This window comes from Cyprinus carpio, chromosome A1 (genome assembly GCF_018340385.1).
Source record: "Cyprinus carpio isolate SPL01 chromosome A1, ASM1834038v1, whole genome shotgun sequence".
NCBI classification, from domain to species: domain Eukaryota; kingdom Metazoa; phylum Chordata; class Actinopteri; order Cypriniformes; family Cyprinidae; genus Cyprinus; species Cyprinus carpio.
Window position 1 is genome coordinate 2518346 of NC_056572.1, and position 26743 is coordinate 2545088.

General features: G+C 36.4%; 1 protein-coding gene across 2 annotated transcripts in view; it reads right to left on the reverse strand.

Annotated features, from left to right (window-relative positions):
• Positions 1-8935: 8935 nt before the first annotated feature.
• Positions 8936-26743, reverse strand: part of LOC109100105 (F-box/WD repeat-containing protein 7-like) — a 75049-nt gene continuing 57241 nt past the window's right edge. For both annotated transcript variants that reach the window (XM_042717628.1, XM_042717671.1), the window contains exons 8-13: positions 19023-19204; positions 16985-17147; positions 15829-15874; positions 15574-15586; positions 13482-13699; positions 8936-11071 (exon numbers count right to left, since the gene is read on the reverse strand). In XM_042717628.1, the coding sequence (XP_042573562.1) occupies positions 10803-11071; positions 13482-13699; positions 15574-15586; positions 15829-15874; positions 16985-17147; positions 19023-19204 (891 nt within the window). In that variant the 3' untranslated portion in view covers positions 8936-10802. The remainder of the gene's footprint in view (positions 11072-13481; positions 13700-15573; positions 15587-15828; positions 15875-16984; positions 17148-19022; positions 19205-26743) is intronic.

The window sequence follows — 26743 nt, forward strand, 5'->3', positions numbered from 1 at the left end:
AATGGGAATTTGAAGACGAGCCAATTGAATATGCAAACATTGGGGTATTTCTCGTTAACGCTGAATTACAAGTTAATTAAATTAGTTATGATGACCCCATTAATCAGGTGAAGCCTTTTATTATGAGGACGGTGATGGTGTCAGTATGGAGAGCAGAACAGCTCAAATATGTGACTAAACGTGATGAAATAACTGAGAAGAAAACCATTGCATTTGTGGTGGATATGGAACATTTTTTAAACTTTTAAATATTTTTCCTTGAGGCACCCATCATAATAACACAGACAGTGAACTGTTAAACACAATATGCTGTATGAAAGGATGAATAAATGTTCATAAAAATGTAATTTAATCACCTTTAAGGCAACTTTAGACGAGGAGAACAGGGAGTTTTTTTGTAACGCACATGCATTTCATGATTGACACTTTTCTATCCTTCCAAAGGACCTCATAAGAGTTTTGATGCATGCCAGTCCTGGCATAATTTTTCTTAATAACAATAAAGTAATCACTTAAAACAAAACAGCACACACTACAGTTAGTTGTGCTTAGCACTCATCACAACATGAAACCAGAGTATTGCATGTAAAACACTTGATGAGACACGTAACCGCACGTTCACATATCTCAGCTTATTATGTGGCACAATAATCAATTACGATTTAAGTGTTTATATTCACACTGACTCCATTGTTCTGTGAAATGAAAGTGACCAGTGCTTTGGACTGTTCTGATGAATGAAGTGATTAAACACATAGCTGTGGTTCTTGGTGACTGCACACTTCAGAAACAATTAAACTAAAGAAAATGAATTATCATTACCGACGCCAGATCATTTTATTTACTGGCCCATAGAGAAGCAGCATTGTTGCAATGCAACTGTAATTTAGTTTTAAAGTGAGTAAACTGCATGCATGTACTGTAAGTGAAGCAGAAGTGTAACTGCAACAAATCTACTATTAAGTATAAAATGTTTGCATCATTGACATTATTTCAAACTTATTTACATGAAGAGGGGTATCACATTAACATCCAAACTGTAATTCATTTTCATGCAAAAGAAACGTTAAACTTCTTAAATCATCTAAATTCAGTCAGATTTACAGTTTAACAGACTTTTTAATATAGATACATGTGCTGCTCAGAAATGCGCAGTGGCTCTGCTGTGACTTTGTTTGGACTATTTTCTTGGCAAAATATTGAGTCTAAAATGTCTAAAAAATAAATAGTCACCTTCTGTTGTCAACATCACATTTGCAATAGTACTGATATTCAGAAAATATCTTATACCATATCTTATTAATACAAAAAAAAAGTACAGCTGCAGGAAATTTTTTGCTCATATAGTGTTATTTTAGTACCATTGATATACTATTATAGTTTTTGTTCATATTTTAAATTAAATTATATTTTTATATTTACTGTTTTCAATTTAATTTTAGTTAAAGATTTAGTAATATTTTGGTTAATTGATAAAATTTGTTTGTTTTTTAATAAAAAATGTCTGTAGTTATAGTTTTTGATTTTAATTTATTTATTTTTTTTTTGTTAATTCAGTATTTAAACTAAACAAAAATGAGAAATGTTACCTTTACAATTAGCTGAAATAATTATTTATAAATATTTTTTTAATTCATGTCTATTTAAAATAATTTTTTATAGTTTTATTTTTAGTTAACGATATGCCCCATATGTTGAATTTCGGGGGCATTTTTACTCATTTTGGATGCATTTTTGCCCCAAACCCCATAAATTTCTGACCTTAAATAGAATTTAAATTAGCAACATTTCTGGTCAAGATACAATTATTAAAAGGGTGGTAAACATCCTTTAGAAGGTGTATTCTACCTTCGATTTACACACACAACCCAAAGCAGCATTAAGCTGATTTCTCCACTCCAGTGGACACGTACTATTGAAATTAAACAGGCTATTTTTGCTACTGTAACAATATGTAAATAAACACCATTATGATTGCCTAACCTCTGCATACTAGCGTAGTTCACGCTCTCTCATCAGTTGCTGAATACTGAATAGGTGTTGAAGTGTACATGTGGGTAGCCATAATAGAAACAAGATGTATTCCACACACTCACTATGATATACAACCATAGCAACCAGTCAGAGGCCAAGTTCTCATTCTACAAAGTACAATAGCTCCACAAACCTCTGCATTGCATAGTTCATGGGGAAATAAACAGAGCTTGCGTGTTTTCTATGGGCACAATAGTGGCTGACTATAATTATTTGCATGCTCTGTAAAAAGATGGAGGTGGAAAGAGAGCATGAGCTTCCTTCTCTCTTGGGTGAACGGTGACCATGCCAGTGTAATAACAGAGCTGTCATGGTAGGCAACATGCTGCAGATCTGGTAGATGGAGGGTGTAATTACTTGGTGAGTCTGGCCTGCTGCTATTTGTGATAATTGCTTGTATATGCAGCCTTCTCCTCCATAAACCATCTCTCGTCAACTGGTCTGCAGAGGCAAGCGTGTATTATGAAGCACGGCTGGTAAAAGTGTAATGTAGTGATGACCTTTAGAGGCTCATAACATACAGTTGTGAATTTATTGTTATCAAACAGACCTCCATCTGAACAGATGTGGTAGGCAAAATGACTGAACAGGAAAAAATGGGGATTTGTAAACAGGACTAGTGTAGTCCAATTACAGGGCAAATTACACTTATGATCTGGTTCTTTTCAGTGAATCAAAAACATACAGTGCATACAGGCTCTCAAATGAATGACTATTATTAGTCAGTTATTTTTTATGAAGCAAAAACAAATAGCAGTTAGGATTAAGGGATGTAAAATATGATCATGCACAATAATATGTGCTTTACTTTATTAATGATCTTATGCACTGACCAAACAGAAAGAGCATGTATGTTGCACAGTAATTTAGATTAGTTGCACAGAATTAGAGCATAAATGAATTTTAAATGCTGTGCATTGTTTAAAACCATAGCTGGTGATCCAGTTGTTAAGTGGAACAGATCAAGCTGTGCAATGAGCAGAGTAAGTCCATGAAACAAAAGACGGACTGTGTTTGACTCGCATCACTGAGCTCTTTCTGAAGCAAATGGACAAGCTGGTTTACTGTAGCACACTTGGGAAAAACAGGCTTGATTTAGAGAGCATCAGAGCTTCCCTGGGCACCAAGCTGGCAAAGCAATAACCAATGGTGCCCCAGCTGGCGATGCGCTAACAGGATTATTCTAACGTGGGTCACAGCGATGCAGAATGCCAGTGTGCCCAAATGTCCCATCCCTCAGGAGCTGAAAGGAAGGGGACTGAAAATGTCACTCATCTTTAAGTGCAAATCACGTCCCAGTAAATGGTTAGGTGACACGGGTCAAGAGTTCCAATCATCCCCTGAAGAGAAAACAGACGCAAGCTTCAAATGTCACAAGAGTAACATTAAAATCTGTTATATAAAGGTAACCAAAGCACACAATATGTTATGATTTCAAGGGTTTTGGATTAGCATCTTAGTTAAAGGAATGGTTCATCCAGAATGAAAAATCTGAGATTATACTTTTGATTTTTATTTTGTGGAATTTTTTCAATGACTCGGTTGAACCAGTTCACAAAACCGTGATTTGGTTGATCAAATGAACTGATTCATTGATCCAGTAGCAGCAGTTAACAGCTCATTGAGATGAAGATTAATAGTAAATGTCCATTTTTCAGCCTGTTTCTTACATATTGTTTAGCTTCAGACGATTAAGATCATTGGTCACTTTTAATATACCTGTATGTTTTTTTGTTTTTTGTTTTTGCAGTCTTTTCTGAAGCTTCGGCTTGCACTGGAAAGGCAGTTGAGCAAAGCATCCTATATTTCAACTGTTGTGTTCCACAAAAGAAAGTCATATGGTTTTGAATTACAGCAAATTTGTAATATTTTTAATGTAATGTTGGTCTTTTAGTTGGATTGCAAAAACCAGATTGTCTTCTTCATTCCAGAGTATGGGAGCCAGTAAGATTTTCTTTTCTGAAAGAAATTACACACTAATATTACTAATATTCAAGGATGCATTAAATTGATCAAAAGTTACAGTAAAGACATTAATACTATTAAAAAAGGTTTCCATTTCAAATAAAATACTGTTCTTTTCAACTTTGTATCCACCAAATAATCTTTAAAAAGTATAATGGTTTCCACAACCCTGTTCATAATAATTAGGAATGTTTCTTGGGCAGAAAAGCAGCATATTAGAATGATTTCTGAAGGATCATGTGACAATGAAAGGTGCAGTGAGTGATTTCTGGAAAATGCTGGTGATATTTGAAATCACAAAACAAACACAAAATTTTGAATTTTGAGTGTATTTTGGTGCTCGGTCCGATCCACTTTTCAATATCATTTTTTTTTTTTAAATGCTTACTGCACGAAATGATGCTGAAAAATGTTTTATTGCATTTTTTAGCAAATAAATGTGGCTTGCTGAGCATAAGAAACTTCTTTTAAAAACATTTAAGAATCTTACCGAACCCAAACTTATTAGCAGTAATTGCTGACGTTTGCAAAAACCAGGAGTCACATTATGAAGTTAGAAAGAAATGAAAAGAGAGGAAAACAGACAATTCAATATCTTCTAACGCTTGCTTAGAGTCACAGCTCGGACAGGGCTGTTACTTAATTGGTACTTTAGCCGTTCAACAATCTAGCAAGTAAATGAGGCATGATGCAGTAACACAGCATCCTCAAACGCTGAGCCTGTGGAATATTACACCAGAAAACATTAAAAACAATGCAGGATCTCCCCAGTTTCCAAAAGTTTAAAATGCACCCTCAAAGACCTAGTCTGCATATTCACTACATTAAACCTTTTAGTGTAACAACTACATCAACATTTATGGACAACAGCTATTTGCTTCTAATTATACAAAGTGACTTTGTGTCGCACAAATCAAACGTTTTCCTTCCTTGAGCGAAACGTATGACTGTGTTTCACTCCTGGGTAAGATTGCTTTGTTTTCTTACACCCCTCAGATTATCACAGCGGTGAATATGATTGTAGATCATTTATCTGTTGTGGTGCCGGTAGTCTCAGACTGTACAGACAGGATTCTCCCATGGAGCTCCGCTCGTGCTGGGAGGCAGGATTACAGGAACAAAGGAACCCGGGTGAAGAAAAAGATCCTAATCCTTTATCACCCCTTTCCACTTTTATAAATTCCTCATCTCTTCAATATAGGCCTCCCTTTCTTCTTATCACACTAATGATACTCTCTCCCGCTCTCACTCGTATGTTTCTCTTTCACATTGTGTTTGAGTAATAAACAGGGCTCTGTGAACTCCTGAATCAGACTCATCTTTACTGAGGGTTATTTATTCAAGCAAATACAGCCTGAATATGAAAAAGATCAAACGTTAATGAACGAATGAGATTTCTCAGTGAAAATGGATAGTTTCTATTCACATCAAATAAAACTGAAAATGACTTGCCAGTGTCTAAATATGTTTAGTGAGTCAAGATGTGTTAAAGGTGAACCGTATAACAGCAGCTGACATCCGATCCCATGAAAGTCTACTGCGATTAGTCAAACGAGTCAATCTTAAAGTCTGATTTCCAAATGGTCTTTGATGGTCAAGAATTAGAATTCATCTAAACACTTCTTTTCTTAAGGGCTCAGTTTGATTTTTAATGTGTTAGTCTTCATTTCTGAGAAATGAATTAAGAACCATATAACCAGAGTTGACAGAGAGACCAGATTTCTAAAGGCCTTTATATAAAACACGATGCATAAATATTGCTGCATTGTATAGATGTAGATGCAGGGAATTGGTCTTTATATTAAAAGTATATTAGTATATTAGTCATTTTCTTATGTAACTCCTTAAATAAATGAACCATCCATTTTGTGTCTTATGTGAAAGCATTTCACTTACAGTTCATGGAAGTTATTCATTCATCCTCTTAAAAGTCAAAAATGGTTTGTGCAAGAAGAAATTAAATAAATCAAGGATTCACATGCAATGGTCTTTACTCTTTCTACTCCATTATGTTTGAAATGTAGTTTGACTAGCAAAAAATAAACCTATATTCAAATGTTACTTAAAATACTTTTTTTTGTAAATTAAATATTGTTTATCATATATAAACACAATCTGCTTCATAACAAAATAACTAATGCATTTTTCTTTTTCCTTTCCTTTCCTTTTTTCCCCCCTCAAACTTTACAAGCAAAGCCAACTTTAGTATAAAAAATATTCCAGGGTGTCCACAGATATAAACCAAAAATTTTGATGGGTGTGCACATTTTTTTACAAGTAATTTGATGCTTTTTATTAGTGGGTAGTTTAGTTAAGTTTAGGTGTGGGGTTTAGGATTAAGGGCTCTAAAATAGGATCATGCACAATAAGGCTTTAATATGTGCTTTATGAGTATTGATAAACAGACTATATGCTAGTAATACGCATGCTAATAAGCAACTAGTTAATCGTGAGAATTGCTCCCTAAATTAAAGTTTTACCTATATATATGAGCAATATCACACTCGTAGACATGAGATATGGCTGTATATCAGCACGGCTGTGGTTCGGTTGTAGGTAATTACATTGTGCCAATATACAGCCATATCTCATGTCTACGAGTCTGATAATGCATTTATACAACACGAGTGTGTAAATACACAAGAAACAACACCAGAGTGTCTTTAAAACCTCTGTTTTGTGCAGAACTACTTCCTTCCGCCACGGCCACAAATCTCAGTTTGACAGTATAACAGCTGAGCTCAAGATCTGTTAATAATTCAAGAGCATTACTTTAGAGGTTTAGTAACGAAGGAACGTTGAATTGATTCATCAAAAGCTTATTGTATCACTGTATTATATGTAGAGTTTTATGATGAGAGAGATGGACTGAGCGAGTGTGATTACCTGCATCTGATACAGCATTCATTCTTCTGTTCAATCTCATCTTCACAATAAAAGATTAGTCTGAATGTCTGCTGAGGAAAGCGATATCTTTGTCGTACTATCTTTCATCTGTTAAGGGTGATTCCCAATGACAGCGCTGCTCACTGCATCGGTTAACTTTAAATTTATCAGCAAATCAGATTCAAGGACCAGAAAAAAAACTGTTGTACACACACACACACACACACACACACACACACACACACACACACACACACACACACACAAAAACACAGTACAGGTCAAAAGTTTGGAAACATTACTATTTTTAATGTTTTTGAAAGAAGTTTCTTCTGCTCATCAAACCTGCATTTATTTGATCAAAAATACAGAAAAAACTGTAATATTGTGAAATATTATTACAACTTAAAATAATAGTTTTCTATTTGAATATACTTTAAAAAAAAAATTTATTCCTGTGATGCAAAGCTGAATTTTCAGCATCATTACTCCAGCCTTCAGTGTCACATGTAACATCCAGTCTATCACATGATCATTTAGAAATCATTCTAATATTCTGATTTATTATGAGTGTTGGAAACAGTTCTGCTGTCTAATATATTTGATGAATAAAGGGTTTAAAAAGAACTGCATTTATTAAAAAAAAAAAAAAATAATTCTAATAATATATATTCTAATAATATATTTTCTTTACTATCACTTTTTATCAATTTAACACATCCTTGCTGAATAAAAAGTATTGATTTTATTTAAAAAAAAAAAGAAAGAAAAAAAAAAATTACTGACCCCAAATTACTGACCAGTAGTGTATATTGTTACTACAAAATATTTATATTTTAAAAACATATTTTTTTTTTTTTTTTTACTTTTTATTCATCAAAGTATCCTAAAAAAGTATCACATGTTCTGAAAAAATATTAAGCAGCAGAACTGTTTCCAACTTTGATAATGAATCATCATATTAGAATGATTTCTAAAGGATCATGTGATAATGATCCTAAAAATTCAGCTTTGCATCACAGAAATAAATGATAATTTAAAGTATAATAAATTTAAAAACAATTATTTTAAATTGTAATAATATATCACAATATTAATTTTTTTTTTCTGTATTTTTGATCAAATAAATGCAGGCTTGATGAGCAGAAGAAACTTCTTTCAAAAACATTAAAAGTAGTAATGTTTCCAAACTTTTGACCTGTACTGTATATGTATGTATATGTATGTGTGTGTGTGTGTGTAGGAATGCATGTAATAAAACGAGTATTTTCATATGTATTTATTGTGTGTATATCTTCCAGAGTTTTATTTTTAAACATTATTATGGTGGTTATCAGTATAAATATTTAGAGGATTTTATTAAAGTAGTAGTAGTTTAGTAGTTCTATCACTTAATGAAATATATAGTTCTTAGTTGCAAGTTACACCAGAAATCTCCCCCGTTTTTTATGTTTTTTTATTTATTTTTTTTTTTGTGATAATATATAAGCTACAGTATGACTTTTCTTCCAGTACTCATTATTGACTTATAGTAGAGTTTTCAAACACTGGTAAATAAGCAGAGCTGAACCATTGCTAGGCAACAGGCTGTGAACATCCTTCAGCTTTAGGCAGGATGATTCTGCGATAGATCGAGAGAAACGCATCACCCCTCAATTTTCAAACGCTTGCTTACGTCTAAGAGCTCATACTTACAGTACGCTCTCTCGATGCCGTGAGGTACGTGATATTTAAGAGTTTCATGCTGTAAAGAATGAAGAACAAACACTGGCTGGTTTAGAAGATTACTGATCTACCTTTTTATGTTTTGCAGTGTTTCATCAGCTGTTCACACTGCGGTGTAGCTCAAGCATCTGGGGCTTTAATGAGAGAATGAGATCATGCACCAGAAAAAGAAGAGATGTCTAGAAGACCATTCTGCTTTGTTAAATGAATATCACATTAAGCCCCATGGATGGATTGCCTTTTTCTTAAGCAGAACAAACTATAGAAGCTTTATTGGACACACGAGACACTTTCACACACTGAGAAACACAGACAACCAAAATCGTTGAAATGAACAAAGAAAAACCCACATTTTATTGCACTTAAGTTATAAGAAAATAAAAATTCTAAATGAATCAAACAAATACACAATCCCTTTAAGGTTTCTTTTTTTTTATCTGTCTGTTATGCCAGGCAGTTTACATAAACTGAAAAAATAAAACAGCTCCAACATCTGATTTCTCAAACCAGATTATAAATTAAACGGGAAGAAAAAAAAAAAAAAAAAACAGGTGAAAGAACAAGATTGTTTTTCCTTTAATATACAGTGTTAAACCACTTTCACAGTTCAGCTTGGGTTGTGTGACTTGGAGGATGAGACGAATCGTTTGGCTACGGATGCAGTTATGTCTTGTTTATCTATGAAGCTGCTTTTCCATTCAAAAAAACGAAAACAGAACAAAAACCCATGAGAGCGTCACCAACAGAACCAGGTTAGCTCTAGCACTTAAAATGTAATCAGATGTCCATTTCTGTACACTAAGACCACCTTTTTTCTTCGGTAACTTAACGTCGGTTCCAACCATCTCGTTTTTCAACTAATTAAAAACAAGAACGGTATTCTTTTTCGACAGAACAGGATGACAGAGCTTTTGTCCGAAGGAATGTGTGAACAATTTGCTCAAACACACACCCGCACACACACCCAGTCGCGCAAAATAGTTTCTACTCGTCCGGCGTTTGATCTCAGCAGACAAACCCGTCTCTCTGTCAGACATTCTCCCTCCTCTACGCCTCGTAGAGGCACATTTGGCTCAAGTTTCAGTGGCAAAAAAATAAAAAGAAGCTGTTTTGTCGATATCTTGCTTTTGTTGGTATGTTTGTTTGTGTCGTTTTTGAAAGTTCTAACTCCACACGTAACTTGTTTAGAATGTCGTCTGGGACTAAAACGTCACAGCCAGTTAAAGTTCCACCTTATTTTTTCTGTGAGTCTAGCAGCATAAAATCCAGTTTGGCCACTGGGATGGACAGTACTGGAGGGGTGGGGGGGTGGGGGGATCTTCCCAGGAGCTTATGGGAAAACATTTCCATTTCCCACAGAGCACCAGCACTGATGAGCTAATGAGAACAGAAAAACATAATGAATGCAGGTCATCTCCGAATCCAGAGAGGCACTGCTTATGGAGTACTAAATTACACAAAGAAAAAAAAATAATAATAAAATCCCATAAACGTGTGAAACAGCAGAGTGGGTTTAGCTTAATACTGAAACCTGTTGTTTGCAACAGAGGCAGGATCGTGAAACAAAAAAACGAACTGAACTTGAAAACAAAGCACAAAACTTTCATTCACAGCTGTTGACGCGAAAACCAAAAAGACTTTTGGGGAGCAAAGCAAAAACAATTCAACGCATGAGGAAGAAAGGGATATTTGGCGTGTGCTGAGGTTGATGAGGACCGACAAAATTGGCTTCCTTTCTCTCTCTTGAATCACTCCCGCAGTACAAAGCTCTGATCTTTCTCTATTATGTATACACTATTTATCACTCCGTGTCCGTGTCGATGCATTAGGGTCTCATGTATACAGTGTTGACCGATTTGTTAAAAAAAAAAAATCATGTTTGTACATATGGGTGTGAATTTCAGTCAGGCTTGAGCGAACAAGTCTCTGTGCAAGGTCGCCTTGAGTGGTAGGAAAAGGGACAATCCTGTCTTCCCGAGTCCTTCTTGTCAGTTTCCTTCCCAGAATGCTGTGAGCGTGTGCACTTCGGAAGGTGAACGGAACTGTGGCGGCGGTCGCGGACCGTGGCACGACGGGAGAAATGTTGGCGGCAACTTATCGGGGAGGTGGAGATGCCATGAAGTGAGCGATCGGTCCTGGCGCGGCAGGCTGCTCCCCGTTTTCCAAACGAGTCCCCTTTAAGTCCACCCCCTTCACTTCATGTCCACGTCGAAGTCCAGCACCAGGAGCTTGGTTTCCTCCGTGCCGTTACGGCTGCCCACCGCGCAAACCAGTTTGGTATTGGAGGCTCGGATCCGCCAGACCACGCCGCCGCTGCCGCCGCTCTCCAGTGTGACCAGGTTACGGATGAACTCGCCCGTCCGGAGGTCCCACAGCTTCACCGTACCGTCATCAGAGCTGGTGATGACAAAATTCTTGTTGAACTGCAGGCATGTGACTGCACTCTGGTGCTTGTGGGGACCTGAGAGCAAAATAAAGAAACAGAAATCAGACACATCACTTGTAAAGAAGTGCACTTAACTGTATCGAATATGTGACCCTGGAGCACAAAACCAGTCTTAAGTGTCAATTTTTCAAAACTGAGATTTATACATGAAAGCTGAATAAATAATCTTTCCATTGATGTGTGGTTTGTTATGATAGGACAAAATCTGGAATCTGAGGGTGCAAAAAAAAAATCTAAATATTGAGAAAATCATCTTTAAAGTTGTTCAAATGAAGTTCTTAGCAATGCATATTACTAATCAAAAATTAAGTTTTGATATATTTACAGAAGGAAATTTACAAAATATCTTCATTAAACATGATCTTTACTTAATATCCTAATGATTTTTGGCATATAAAAGAAAAATCTATAATTTTTGACCCCATACAATGTATTTTTGGCTATTGCTACAAAATATACCCCAGAGACTTAACTGCTTTTGTTATATGCTTAATATATGCTTTCAAAATATTGGTACTTTATTCTGCATGTGCATTGGCTGTTTATTATTGCTTAATCTGCATGTAATCCTGTGCATATTTTAGATTGCTTAATCCTAAACCCTAAACTTAACTACCTTACTAATTATTAATAAACAGCTGATTAGCAGTTTATTGAGTTAACAGTAAGAACTGGACCTTAAAGTGTGACTTTTTAAGCATGCTCAAGTGTACTTCTTAACAAGGGATTGCAAACGGAGTGAAGAGAGAGCGTGTAACTATGGTTACAGGAAATACTGTGGCATAAATAACTTTGAGGTATTCTGTGCCCTTGAGGTGTTGAATCGAACCAGTCTTTCTGATAGGCCAAGAAACATGCAAGTCTATACAAAAGCGCTTAGAGTGCAAACGAGACACGCTACACCGGCTCCTGTTACTGCAGAGGGGTGTGGTGAACATCACAGCACCATCACGGGCAAATACACTACATTAATCATGATATCAAACATCTAGACCTGAGAACAAAGACACGAGTGAATGCAAACTAAAAAATATCCATTTCAAAGGCAGGAATTCTTTCATGAGCACCCATTAGCAGAGCGCTAAAGTCAACTGTGTGAATGTAAATGAGAAGGCCGCTCTCTATTGATGTGCACGACGCTACACAGAGTGCCACAATAGTCCCTTTTCTTTAATGAGTGACTCTGTGTGTTTGAGCATTGGCACTTCAAGGCTCCGCCGCCGAGTTGAGCATCTCGTCTGGGGTCAGATGTGTGTGTTTCTGTGTATTGTGGCAAACGAGAGTCATTAGGTGATAACAGGAAATGCTCAACGACCTACAAACTGATATAAGGTCCATCCCCTCCTTTAGTACCCTCTGGGCACTCCATGCCAGACTAACCAACCCCCTCCAATTCCTTTCATCACATCACCCATCCCTCACCCTTCCAGAAGATCAAGACACTGGGAATCATGAAAAATACATCTTTGGAAACACAAATGCATGTGAGCTGGGGAATCATGAAAAATACATCTTTCAAGACTGAGAGCTGTGAGCTGGAAAAGCATAAATGGATATTGTTTTGTTTCAAGCTTAAAGTGCTTGAGGCACATAAGATATTCATTTAAGACTTAAAATGTGATATTTCAAACTGAAAAGCACTTTATTAAATTATATAAGATGATTATTGATTCATGAACTGCACAACACAAATGAGTTTCTTATTATTTTTGTCTTGTCTAAACAAATCAAAACACGTTTACTTGAGAAGCAAAGTGACGTAAGATATCCCTGTTTTCTGAAAAGTTATCAGTTTTGTTAGTTTTTGCTTAAAACAAGAAAAATATCTGCCAATGGGGGCGGGGGGGTCTTAATTCTAAGGGAAAACAAGATTATTTTTTATGCACCATTGGCAGATTTTTTTTAAGTAAAGAAAAAAAAAAACTTAATTTTGACATTTTTCAGAAAACAAGACTTATCTGAAATCATTTTGCTTCTCAAGCAAATGTATCTCAATTCTTCTACTTGTGCTGAAAAACAAGTCAAAAAATACTAAGAAATTTATTTTTATATTTATTTATTTTTTTTTTGCAGTGGGAAGCTCTTAAAAGAACTTTACATGCCCAAAAATCTAAAATCTTCTACATTTCTATGCAGTTATTTTTTTTTGTGATGCATCAAAGTAGAACATTTTGAATAATCTTTTCATACATCAACAGTTCAAAATGGTTTTCAGGCTCCACAAAAGGACAAACAATATCAGCATTGTCCAAACAACATGAACTATAAGCCAAGACTTCTGGGACTACGAGCGGGTGTTCATTAAAAAAAAAGGATGTTATTGGATAAATCATTCCATTAAAAAAAAACATTTGATTTCATGCTGATTGTAAATCTCTGATCCACTTTATAACTAGCAGGGCTCGATCAGACTGGCTCTGCTCACCTTGCAGTGTCTGTAGGCACTGGCCGGTCTTGATGTCCCAGATCTTGACGGTGGAGTCTGCGTTTCCGGAGACCAGGATATTATCTTTGAGCTCCATGCCGCTGGTGAGAGACTGATGACCTGTGAGCGTGTGAATACAGTTTCCAGTCTCCACATCCCACACCCGGATCGACGTGTCCAACGAACCGCTCACCACATGGATGCCGTCAAACTGCAGGAGGAGCGGATCAAACAAATCAGTGTTCAGTAATTAATAAATGGCATGTTATATATGAAAACGACTGCGGCTAAGCTCTGTCTAGAATAAAAGCCAAGAACAATTCAATAAAAGCTGTACTGCAGGGATTTGATTCTTTTCACAATGAGATGCAGCACAAGCTGAATTCCAGATATTCTCCATTCTATTGTTATTGTGTTAAACGCTACTATGTTTGATTAAGTTCTTCTAATGTAATTACAGCAAAGCTCTGAAAATTAAGGATATATGAACAATTCAGGACTAATGCGGATTAGTACTGGGCCAATGACAAGCCGATTGTCCAAAAAATAACAAAAAATCTTGTTTAAATGCGTTGAGCAAGTAAATCTGGCACTCATGTTGGTTTTTTATATGGTTTTGAAACACTTTCAACAATAGTTACACTTTGACTCATTGATGACATAAAATGAATGGAAAGAAATGACAATAGCACTTTCTAGGGGTGGCACGGTTCGCTGAAATTTGAATAATTGTTGAAATTTGATTAATTGATGACATAAAATGAATGGAAGGACCGCGGTTCAACTTAAATCTGACAAAGCATCTGTAATATGGTAGCACGTAAAACCACCAAGGTTCATCTAATATATGTTTCTGTTGATGCATGCGCATTCTGGAATCGCAGACATTATAACAACAGCGATGAGAGAGAAAACAAAAACCCTGGACAAATCATTCACTCTTGTTCAACGCGAATGCTGTGTGCTGGAATATGAGCAGTCATTTATTCCGTCATCACCCGGGTGCTGATAGCACGCCCTCACAGATGAGACCTGAACAGCACACGTTGATATGTGTTTAAACTAAACTCATTTAAGCCTTGCGAGTTTAAACATGTGAGAGCCAAAGGACGCGAGCTTGCGCGAGCAGTGAGAAAAATTGTGCATGCGCTCACCTGAAGCACGCAAACCCGCACCTCAGAATATAAGCTCTCTCTGAAGTATTGTGTTTAAATGGACAAATTCAGACAAGTATTATGTCAAAATGCCCGTTTTGGTGAGTATCCTATATCAGACATAGCCGGCTGAACGTAGGCCTACTGGATCAGTGCATTCTCTTAAAGTGACAGTCTTTATATTAATCGAACAGCAACAACAAATAAATCACTCACTGCTCTTGATTAAAAAGCTTTTGTAACTTTAATGAGGAATAATCTTTAATTTATACAGTCCAATATGCAATGCTGTTTTACATTTGATTACTGTATTCAATTTCTGTACCTAAAAACTTATAGACCTAGACCTACCTATAAAAAAATAAATAAAATAAAACTGAAACTCACTGTTTATTGTTTGTATCTTTACTCTATTGTATTTATTTGTGCTGTTGCTTGTAGTCAGATATAGAGCTGTAATCAGGCCTTAAAAGTTAGGCCCGACAGGACCCGAGCCCGACAGATTTCAGCCCGAGCCTGACAAGTACATTTTGATTGACAGCTTTTTAAAAGTCGGAACCCGTTTACAGCCTGACATTTTTCAAATGTGCGCACGCACACAGCTCTTTTGGCTTTTGTCAAGAATGAGTCATTTATATACATGTTTTAACATAATTTATTCATGACTAACATAATAGGCCACTTGGAAGTTTGAACAAAGAAATAAAATAAGTCCTCTGTAACATCGTAACATCTCAGCGCTCTAAATAGGCATAGGCTTATTTAGCCTTTAAATAGGCCAATGCACCAATAAAAATTAGTTTTTTCTTAAATTAAATTAAGTTAAATTCTAAATTAAGATGGGTATTTGGCAATAACGAAATTACGAAAAAGGCTCCGCTGGATTTGCTTCGCCACTAGCAGCTGAAATTTAATAAAAGAATAATGCCAACATTAGCCTATATACTCTGTCTACATTATGCATTTAAGACTCAATTAATATTTAGTTATAATTTGAAAAACCTTTACTCACCAAGATTAGGCTAGGCCTACATGGGGAATACTCACCAAGATTATTGAATCCACTGTAGATGGCTTCAGCGCGTTCCTGCGCGTTCACTGATGGTTCGTCCAGCAATATAACCCACTGGCTCATTATTCTCATTATAAACATGGTTAAAACTTTTCCATACCTCAGACTTTGCTTTAGTTGCTGGTGCAACCAAAACGTAATCGCCAGAGGCAAGTCTCCGTTTTAACCTACTCAGCATACATTTTCGTGTCTTTCTCACGCTAATTGAAACCCATCACATGACCGCTCATTTACCTCGCAAACCGGAGCGCAAGCCCGAGCCCTGTCTTTGCCCATGTAAATTGATATAAATTAAGCCCGAACCCGACCGAACCCGTCGGGTCCCATCGGGTCCCGTCAGGTTCGGGCAAAGATCTTCAGTTGTAGTCAGATAGAATATTCTTCCTTTTAAAAAAAAAAAAAAAAAGTATAGTTTTTTCAAAAACAGCACATACCGAACTGAACCGAAAACCGTGACTCTAAAACCGTGAAACAAACCGAACCGTGAAAAAGTTGAACCGTGCCACCCCTAGCACTTTCCTTACATCTTCAGTACACATGCACATTTTAATCAGATTTACTTAATTCTTTTTTTTTTCATGAAAAAAAATATTTGTTTAATTTTCCCCCTATTTTTTTATCTTTTTTATTCCTAAAGTTTTGTGGTGGGTTGTAGCACATGACATTTTTCAATCTGAACTAATCTTGCCATGTCAAATTATCCAATATTTTTATTTTCAATGTTTCTGCATGTTGGTTGTCGCACATTACTTTGAAGGACAAAAGTTTTTCAAACATTTATAATGTTTTTTAAAAAAAATCAGCTTGACCCTGAAATTTAAAAACTTCATGTCATCCAAAAAGTATTGTATTTATAAAACATTTATAATGTTTGTTAAACAAATCAGCTTGACCCTGAAATTTATGTATTTATGAATATCATTTTAAATAAAAAAAAAAAAAATTGGGCAATTACACGTTAAAAATAATTTTTTGCAGATCCTATTAGTATCTAATAGCACTCAGAGTCACTGAAGCTATGTGCTCATGTAAACTTAGTAGAATGGGTCATGAAAGCTTTTCAAAAGAATAAACCGAATGATTAATCCACGCTCCTTTAAAGCAGTGCTTTAGAGATTACCGATCAAGAATTAACGGAGCAGTGACCCACAGAGACAGTTCATTGTTCTTTGAGCAAAGAAGGCTAAAGTGGCTTGATTCTTTCTCTTGTTACTCTGAGAGAGATTTCATTTTTGTTTGAGGAGGGAGGGCTTAAGTGTCTTGATTCTTTCTCTTGCTTTAAAAGATTTCACCATGAAGTCATAGGCCCCGCTGACCACCCTCCGGCCGTCATACTGTACGCAGCGAACGGCCGCCACGTGACCCATGAGCACGTGCAAACACTGACCCGTCTCAATGTCCCAAACCCGCAGCGTGGCGTCCCGGGAACCGCTCACCACCCTGAGACAGAAAAACAAACTGCTTTACTTCTCAACATCTTAAAGTAGCATGCTTGCATTAATAGTTTCATATAACGGTTTAAATGATTTCTTTCTCAACCTATAATGGAAGAATGCAATCAAGCATTAATTTAGCAGTCTATGACAGTTGCACCTTCAAGGGTTGTGTTTGCTTAAAGCATTACATAAATCAAAGGGAAAACATTGCTTGCTTACAAAACCTTAACCTTAGGACATGGGTTTGATAAATATATTTTTTAAACGAGCAAAATGAACATTAAAATGGGTGCTGGTGATGCAAAGAGCAACAAACAGAAACTACTATTGTTGTTGCTCAATGAAGCCTGAGGTCACTGAACAAAATAAGCAATCATGCACGGCACAATGGGAAAATATGCAGCCCAATAGACCCAGAGGCACTGAAAACACTGAGAATATTGTCAGGCGAGCAATTGTGTGGTTCACAACAGAGCATAAAGAAGCAAAGCATCTCGACTGTATGTGAATACTCAGAGGATCCTCTCCGCACAGTTAATGTGTGCAGCTGAAACCAGATGGGAACTGTGCGCTTTAACCACAATCCTGCATTGTGTGCTGCTATTAAATATTATGTAATATACAGTACTTTACATAATAATTGAAAGTAAGTGAACTCATGCATGGTAGTTGTTTATCCAAATTTGATTCTACATCAGGGTTCCATTTCCAGTTTATTTCAACCAAATATATTTCAATTTATACCACTATCAATAATATTTAAGTTAATATTAATATCAAATAATATTAAATAAAAAAAATATATATCATTTTAACTTATTTAATATTAATATCAAATAATATTAAATAAAATCGGCTATATATATATATAGCAAAAAAAGGTAATTTAATTTGTAATAATTTTTCACAATATATCTCTTAATGCATTTTTTATTAAATAAATGCAGTATATATATATATATATATATATATATATATATATAAGAAACAACTGAGACACAACAGTTCAGTGAAGGAAATATTATTATTTTTAATGTTTTTGAAAGAAGGTTCTTCTGCTCATCAAGCCTGCATTTATTTGCTCAAAAATACAGAAAAAAAATGTGATATTGTGATATATTATTACAATTTAAAATAATTGTTTTTTTATTTATTATTCTTTAAATTATCATTTATTCTGTGATGCAAAGCTGAATTTTTAGGATCATTATCACATGATCCTTTAGAAATCATTCTAATATGATGATTCATTATCAAAGTTGGAAACAGTTCTGCTGCTTAATATTTTTTCAGAACATGTGATACTTTTTTAGAATACTTTGATGAATAAAAAGTAAAAAAAAAAAAAAAAAAAAAAAAAAAAAAAAAGTTTTTTAAAATATAAATATTTTGTAATAACAATATACACTACTGGTCAGTAATTTGGGGTCAGTAATTTTTTTTTCTTTTTCTTTTTTTTTAAATAAAATCAATACTTTTATTCAGCAAGGATGTGTTAAATTGATAAAAAGTGATATTATTTAAAATATATTATTAGTTTTTTTATTATTGGATTTTTTTTTTTTTTTTTTGAATAAATGCAGTTTTTTTTTTAACCTTTTATTCATCAAATATATTAGACAGCAGAACTGTTTCCAACACTCATAATAAATCAGAATATTAGAATGATTTCTAAATGATCATGTGATAGACTGGATGTTACATGTGACACTTACATGTATATATATATATATATACACAAACACACACACACAAGAACATCTTATGTAAATGCACATTATGTAAACAAAGGAGTTAAGGGCTTGTTTTTCTAGCAGTGGTGTAATATATATGCATCTGGCTGTAAAGTGGCCTTTGGTTGGAAGGCAGTCGATGTTACCTTTTCTCATGCAAGTGCATACAGCGCACCGTTGAGGTATGACCGTACAGCGTGTGGATACATTCTCCCGTCTCTGCATTCCAGACCTTCAGCGTTCGGTCTGTGGAGCCACTGATAATGATGTTGTCTCGCATTTGAGAGGACCAGACCCCACCGGTGTGGCCAACTAACGTCCGCAAACACTGGCGAGAAAGAGAGAACAAGTACAAGGGTAAATCAACTGAACTACAATGCCACATATACTTTGAGATCTCATCTGCAGCCATCTGATAATGCATCGCCTGAGTCTCGTTGTTCTTCAGCCACATGGAGCGTTCTGTTTCTCTCCAGTCTCTTATGAAATTATTGACCATTTGAAACATTCTTTTTGCTACCATGATGTTCTCCCTCCACGTACTTTGAAACAAATTTTTGATTCGGTTGGACCCAGTCTGTTGTCTTTTCTGAATAAATGTTTAAGTTCAGGAACTATTCATGATAGTCTTAAAGTTACTCCTACTGTTACTCCTCTTCTCAAGAAACCTTCACTTGATGTTAGTCATTTCAATACTTTTTGACCTATTTCGACTCTTCCTTTTATTACCAAAGTCTTGGAAAAAACTGTGCTTATTCAACTCCAGTCTTTTCTTAGCTCAAATCAGATTTTTGAAACCTTCCAATCTGGTTTTAAGTCACAGCACTGAGTCTGCTTTATTACAGGTCTTTAATGATACACTGTTAGCGACTGACTCTGGCGACTCTGTGATCCTAGTACTTTTAGATCTAAGCTCGGCTTTTGATACAGTTGATCATAATATTCTCTTATCCTGACTAGAATGTTATGTGGGCATCCAGGGAACTCTCCCTAATTGGTTTAAATAATTTTTAACTAATAGAAGTTTTTCTGTCAGACTGGGTAACTTTTCTTTGTCGCCAGCTCAACTTTCTTGTGGAGTGCCACAGGGTTCAATTCTCGCACCTGTTCTCTTTTCCCTGTATTTACTTCCTTTGGGCTCTGTTTGCAGAAAACATGGTGTATCATTTCACAGCATACCTAAATTTATCTACCCCTGAATCGCAATAAACGTACTGCTCTGAAATCTTGCTTGCCTAAATGACGTGAAAACTTTGTTCTCTCAAAACTTTCTATTTCTGAATGAACCAAAAACCAAAGTTATAGATTTTGGTCCCCATTAAAACTCTGGGAGTAGAAGTACTGACCTGGACTACCTTACTCCCTTTTCTTCATACTACTTTAAGAATTTAGGTGTGTTTTGGGACTGTAGCCTCAAATTCGACAATCAAATAAATGCGGTGACTGGCTCTTGTTTTTTTTTCCAGTTATGTCTTCTCCCAAAGATTAAACCTTTTCTTTCTGAGAAAAACTAAAGTGCTCTTTGTCCCCAGATCACAGTTAAAGCATAGAGGGAATAGAGCTTTTGCTACTGCTGGCTCTAGGCTGTGGAACAGCCTCCCGGCTTATAACTGCTTTTAAATAATCTCTTAAAACCAATTTTTTTTTAAATCTTTGGCTTTCTATTTGTTGTGAGCTTGTGTTATTAATATGTGATCTGCCCTGTGCTTTTGTTTTATGTATTGTTCAGCACTTTGGTCAGCCGTGCTTGCTGTTTTTAAATGTGCTATATAAATAAAACAAACTTGATACTACAAGAAAAAGATTGCATATGGATTCCCCAATGCCTGCACTAATTATAAGCACTTCGATCCATCACTTTGACCTTTATCCAAGACATAACTTCTGCTTATCAACATACATCAAATAACTTTACAGTCCACTCGAAGCAGGAATCAGCGTTAATGGGAAAAAAAAACACTCTTGATTTCATATGATATATTACATATTGATCAGCATGATGAGAGAATTCCCTTAGAATAATCCATAAGGCTAAGGGCAATTTCCTCTAAATATAATTAAACCAAATTCAATTTAATTTCAGAGGCAAACACTGAGTCAAAGGTGCTTTTGGTCATTTCATCGTTTTATGAGGCGAGTGGAAAGCATCACAAGTGTCAAAGAAGGCGTAACCTCTGAACCATGACCGATAAAAGCATGGGTGATAAACCCAGGAGATGTGAAAGAGAAGGTCTCAAAGCCTTTAATTCATAATGCAGCTGCTCCTATTTCCGTCTCCATCTCGATCATGATCAACCGTAATGCATCATTAATCTTTAGAAGCGGCGACCAAGCTCCAAAACACTGAGGGCTTTCGAGCATTTTAACACGTCTTGCTTTGTTCAATCGCCGTATGTGGCGGTTGATTGAACAAAAGAGGAAATCAAACCAATTAACAGTCATTTCAAACCATTACTGTACTCGCTAAAATGACAAATTGGATGGTACAAGAAGGGGTTAAAAGCAGAGCGGCTCTTCAAAGGAAGTGGAAGAACAACAGGGATGTCATCTCTGAACAATCGGCGTTAAAACGTGCCCAAAGACTATTTCTTATCATCTTGTGATCAAAAGCTACTCCACTCACATTTGAAGTGTCCAAGACATGCCAGAGAGAAAAGGGAGGGGGGTTAATCATGAATATTAATGTACTTCTTACTGCATTATGCATGAGGTGTTGTGTTCCATAATGAGTATGTGTTACTAAGGCGATGGATCGTTCCCATGGAATGCCGAGGTGGTTTAAATAATGCCGGCGAGCACGAAAAGCGTTCAGGCCGTGTTCTCAGGCGATTACAACCTGCTCAGGCTGTGTCTCGGAGAGGACCTTTGAAACCAAATGGCTTAGGTGTCTGTTTATCTGCCCGTTGAGAAACCATAAAAGAGCAAGTCTATGGCACCCACGAGGCATGGAGATTAGCATTCCGTTTGAGTGGATGGTGGGAAACGTTTGAAGCCAAGGATCGAGGTTTAAATCCCTTCCAAATTCCACTCATTTTATAGTCCACATCTAATCTTAGGCAAGAAGATACCGTGCAAATTGTGGCCAGGGTGGTATAAAGTGCCAGCGCTCATTTTGTTTAGTCTCCTTCCAAAAATTCATATAGTGCTCGTCGTCGGATTGAAGCGGGTCACATTTCAACCCCCTCGTTCATGTTCGAAACCCACCGCATCTCTGATTGGCTGGGATTAGCAGACCAATTCATGTCTCGGATGGCGAGCAGACTGTTCCGAGCAGCTGTTTTCATTGCTAACCCTCCTATTTTCATATCAAAAATGTCCTCTCCCATCTGGAAGAGCGCTGCTATTAAAGCTTTTCATTATCAAACCACAGACTACAATGGTTTGTGGGAACTGTAGTTTGAAGAACATCTGTCTGTTAAATACAGTTAAGCTGTTGAGCCTGGGCTCTGTAAAGAAGTTAAAGGAGGGTATATACAAGGTAAACAAAGCAAATTATAATGTTCCATAACCGTGGAATGGTTCTCATGAGCACAAAACGTCTTCTAGGGCTAATAAATGAGTGATGGTTATTTGCGTAAATAGATGGGTAAACAGAGTCTAGTGAGGACAAACCCTTGCAATGCCGTCACCAGCATATTACATCACTTAACCAAATTGGTACCAAGCCTTCTGGGAAAAACAGACCATTCTAAAAGTCGTCAGAGATTAGACCAATGTTGCTTATGTTACGTTTATAAAAATAGGGATGCACAATATTATTGGAACGTCATTCGGCTGATAAAGGCTTAAAATGCAAATATCGGCATTTGCCCGATATGATGCCGATATGCCTTGCCGATAAGACTAATAACATACATGTGCTCGAGGTGTGCTAGCAATTAAAATTACACACAACAAATACATTTTTTTTATAATCTCTGCACAGGAGAGACTTGGTGTTGTTTCCAAACAAAAAGAAATATGTATCGGTATCGGCTATTGGCCAAAATGAGTTTGGCATATCTGATATCGGCAAAATCCAATATCTTGCATTCCTAAAATAAAGCTAAAATAAAATATAAATAAAAAAACTGAAAACTGAAGAACTACAATTACTAAAACTGAAATAAAGCTAAAAATTTAAATAAATAAATACATAACAAAACTTAAATTAAAAACCATTTACATATCCTTAGCGGGGTTGTCAAGACCATCAGGCCTCAAGAGGTTTGCGCTGATTCAACAACAGATTTAGATCAATTTTGTGTAATACATGATTTGCAGGATCAGCATAAGGTAGCAATCTCCGGCTGGGTGTGTTTGTTTCTCTGATGCAGAAGTGGGTGGAGGGTTTGAGCAGGAGTGCTGCAGTCTGCATGTCAAGGAGTTGGTGGTCAGCCAAAGGTGCAGTCTGAGTCATGGCTGGAGAGAAGGAGGGGGAGGAGAGAGTCGCAGGAAATTAAAAGTGGAATAGAGAAGCGAAAATGAGGGGAGAAAGCGTGAAATTGAGCCAAAGGCTTTAGGATGAGTGAAAGATGTGATGAAAGAAGAAGTAAACAGGAGGATGGAGGCCGAAGGGATGTTTTCACAGTATGAGCAACCGCATATGCTCATACTCTCCCCTGTGACCTCCTCGCTCCTCTCTACAGTACGTCCTGTCACACCCAGGCCTCCCGTCACAGCATAAACATCTCCACGAAAGTAAGGTGACCTCCAGACGCAGAGAGCTGCTTTCCAACATCGCATTAACAGTCTCATGGGCTTTCAGACTTGAAACGGTCAAACTATACCCAGGGTGTCACACAATTCATACTTTACCCTGAGTTAGTAATTAAATTCTGAAAAAGCTTGGCGATTTCCCACTGTAAACACCAGGTTAACATTCTTATTTGCATATTCATGAGGGTACAGCATGCACGTCACTGCTTTAATACTTGCTAGATCATCTGCGCAAATAAATCTGCTCGTCATATTAAATCTTCTGAAATATAGTACAAACATAACACAGTTGCTACTTTATTCTAGTCTTTTCGACTCAGGTGCTGAAACTAAATGGTACAACAAGCTCATGAATATTTAATGAAGCAAGCATTGAGGATGTTTATGATCAGTTCTACAGTTTCCAACTGTAACTTTCTAGCAGTATTTCTTCCAAGCCTTTCCTAGCAATCCATTCTATATATCTATAAAGATATTAGAGATCATACAGGGAAAATTAAGCAAATAAATATTCTAGAATAGAGCATTTCTATTGACTATTTAGCATTTTATTAATTTCTGTGACTCTTCCAGGCCTGGAAATCACACTTCTGAAAGAAGTGCAAAATAAACAGTAACAGTTCTAAATCAAGTTGATTTAAAATAATAATAATTATTATTATTACTACGCTAATATTGCTCACCCCTAAAAATGAATCCTAACTTTAACCAATTTTGCATATCTTAAAAAACTCTTTTGATGTGCACAGATATAATATTTATTTATTACATTAGAGATCACACATAAAAGAGAAAATTTTAACTAAATAAATATTTCATAAAAATACAGATTTTTCTGTGATTTCCTTCATTTCCATGAACTTTCCAGGCCTGGAAATCCCACTTCTGTCAGACCAGGGTTTCCCTTTCAAAATTGCAAGTGAGAAACACTTTAAGCAGAGTGAAAAAATCCTGTTAGTATTTATTTAGTCTTATTTTCAAGGCATCCACATAACCTTTAGTGGACTTTCCACGCCACTCATCACAGCACAGGTGAAAGGAGCTGTGGGTAAATTCTGTCGACACATCTCAGAGAAGTCAGATTAAAGAAGTCTCAGCCCCGGGCTGCTTGTGATGTGACAGAAAGAGAGAGATCTCGGCCAAGTGTCACTGAAAACTGAGACGTCAGGCATGACCGTCCAGAGGAAACCTCCACTTCTTCAGAGTGCTGGTGAACGTCTCTGAAGTTTTCAGATGAATCCTTTTCGACTGTGGATGAGCCCGCCAGCTCCCAGTGAGGGTGCGTTTTTGACGGCCATGCACGGAGACAACATTAAAAACCAAAAGCCACAGAATCCCCGATTCTTAACTTGATGCGAATTCAAAACAACTCATCTCTTTGCTTATGTTTCAGTCACATTTCATCCCTCATCAGACCCTTATCGTGCTTGTACACATCCTCAAGCATGGCACGCATTCAAATGAGCCGGATGCTGCGTTAGAGCCTAATCTTCCCGCAAAATCACTTTCCTATTACACGCAGCATGAGGCCCATTCATTTCCTATGGAAGGGGGCCAGTAATAGCATTACCATTGCTAGTGCGGGAGAAGATGGTCTGTAATCCACGACACGCCCATCAGATCTTTATCTACTCTTCATATCAGGAGTGGCTCAGACATCTACTTATTTTCCTGTCTGGCTAATGATTGTGGAGTGTGTGCGCGTTATAAAACAATAACAATATAAATTTGTCAACCAGTATACATTTTCTAGTGCGGTTACGCTAGTGTTTCCTGCGCAGCTTTTCAGCTGGAAAAATACAAAACATATATTTGCTACATTTTTCCATATAGCGCCTTTCTGTAGTTCAAGAATGCTTATAAAAGTATGTAAGCACTACATAATGGCAAACATGACAATTCACCAAAAATCACACAAATATCTTTAACCGTTTTTTTTTTTTCCCATAAACTCTAAATATTATAAACGGTTTGCGTGAAGTGTGGAAAAGTACTTCTCTGTGATTTCTTGAAGCTCAAGATGTAGAACATGCCGCTAAATAATGGGTTTGATTCCCAGCAAACTGATCATGCATAAACGCACATAAATGTATTGCTTCAATGCAGTGTAAGATATTTTTTTATTTTTAATATTAAAGCATCTGCCAAAAGCATAAATGTAATGCCTTGACTGGGTGGTTTAAAAGCTGATAAATTACAACCAAAAAAATTATAAATAATGCTTTTATTTTGTGTCTGTGCTGCTGCCTTTAATAGTCAAATTCAGCTTGTAAATAATTTTGTGTCTCAACACTTTTGAGGCATGACCAAGACCCTAAATGAGAAAAAATGGTTACAAAACATACTAATAAATAGTTAAACTAATATTTCCGACAACTCAAAAACTGAACAATTTAAATGAATCGTTCAAAAAGAAAACTACATGTCTCAAAAACGTCTTTTTAATGTGCATTAAAGGAGTATCTTTAATTATACAGCTACTTTTAGCAACGCTCTTTTCCACCCAAGTTAATCATGATTCACTTCTACAGAAAGAGGGAACCAGTCCATGTTGGTGGAGGTGCCAGCTCTTAATAAACATTATCTATTATGGGAAAAGCTGTTAATCTGGTCTCAGATCAGCAGGGAAGGGCACCTTTGTACCTACACAGAAAGAAACCTGCTGCTTCCAACAGATGGACTGCAGCAAAACGGCCCTTTTGGAAAGATTTTCTTTGCTTGTGAAAAGGAAGCGAATGGCAGTTATCGGTTTTAATCCATAAACTCAAAATAGTCTCCAATATAATGAGTGTTTTAATGAGAACGGAGCACTTGTGTGCAAAAGAATTAGAACTATTCTCTCACTATGACATTCTTTGGCCGGCTTTATCCTCAGACAATATCAGAGCAAAGCCAACAAAGAATGAAGAAGAACTTGGACAATGAGACATCCAACCACCACACAAAGAGAAAGCACACTCTGTCATTCTTCAGGTCAAACTGGGTTTGTATGAGTATGTGTGTATATGGTGGGGTTGGTGATTTACAAACCCAAGACCCATGACCCACAGGACCCTATTTGCCTAGATCTGTTATCGATTCAGGTTTTAGTCTCAGAGGATGAGTATCTGCCTTGAGCCGCCTGCTTGAGCTCCTGGGGTTAACTGCACTTAAATGGTGAACTGAAGTG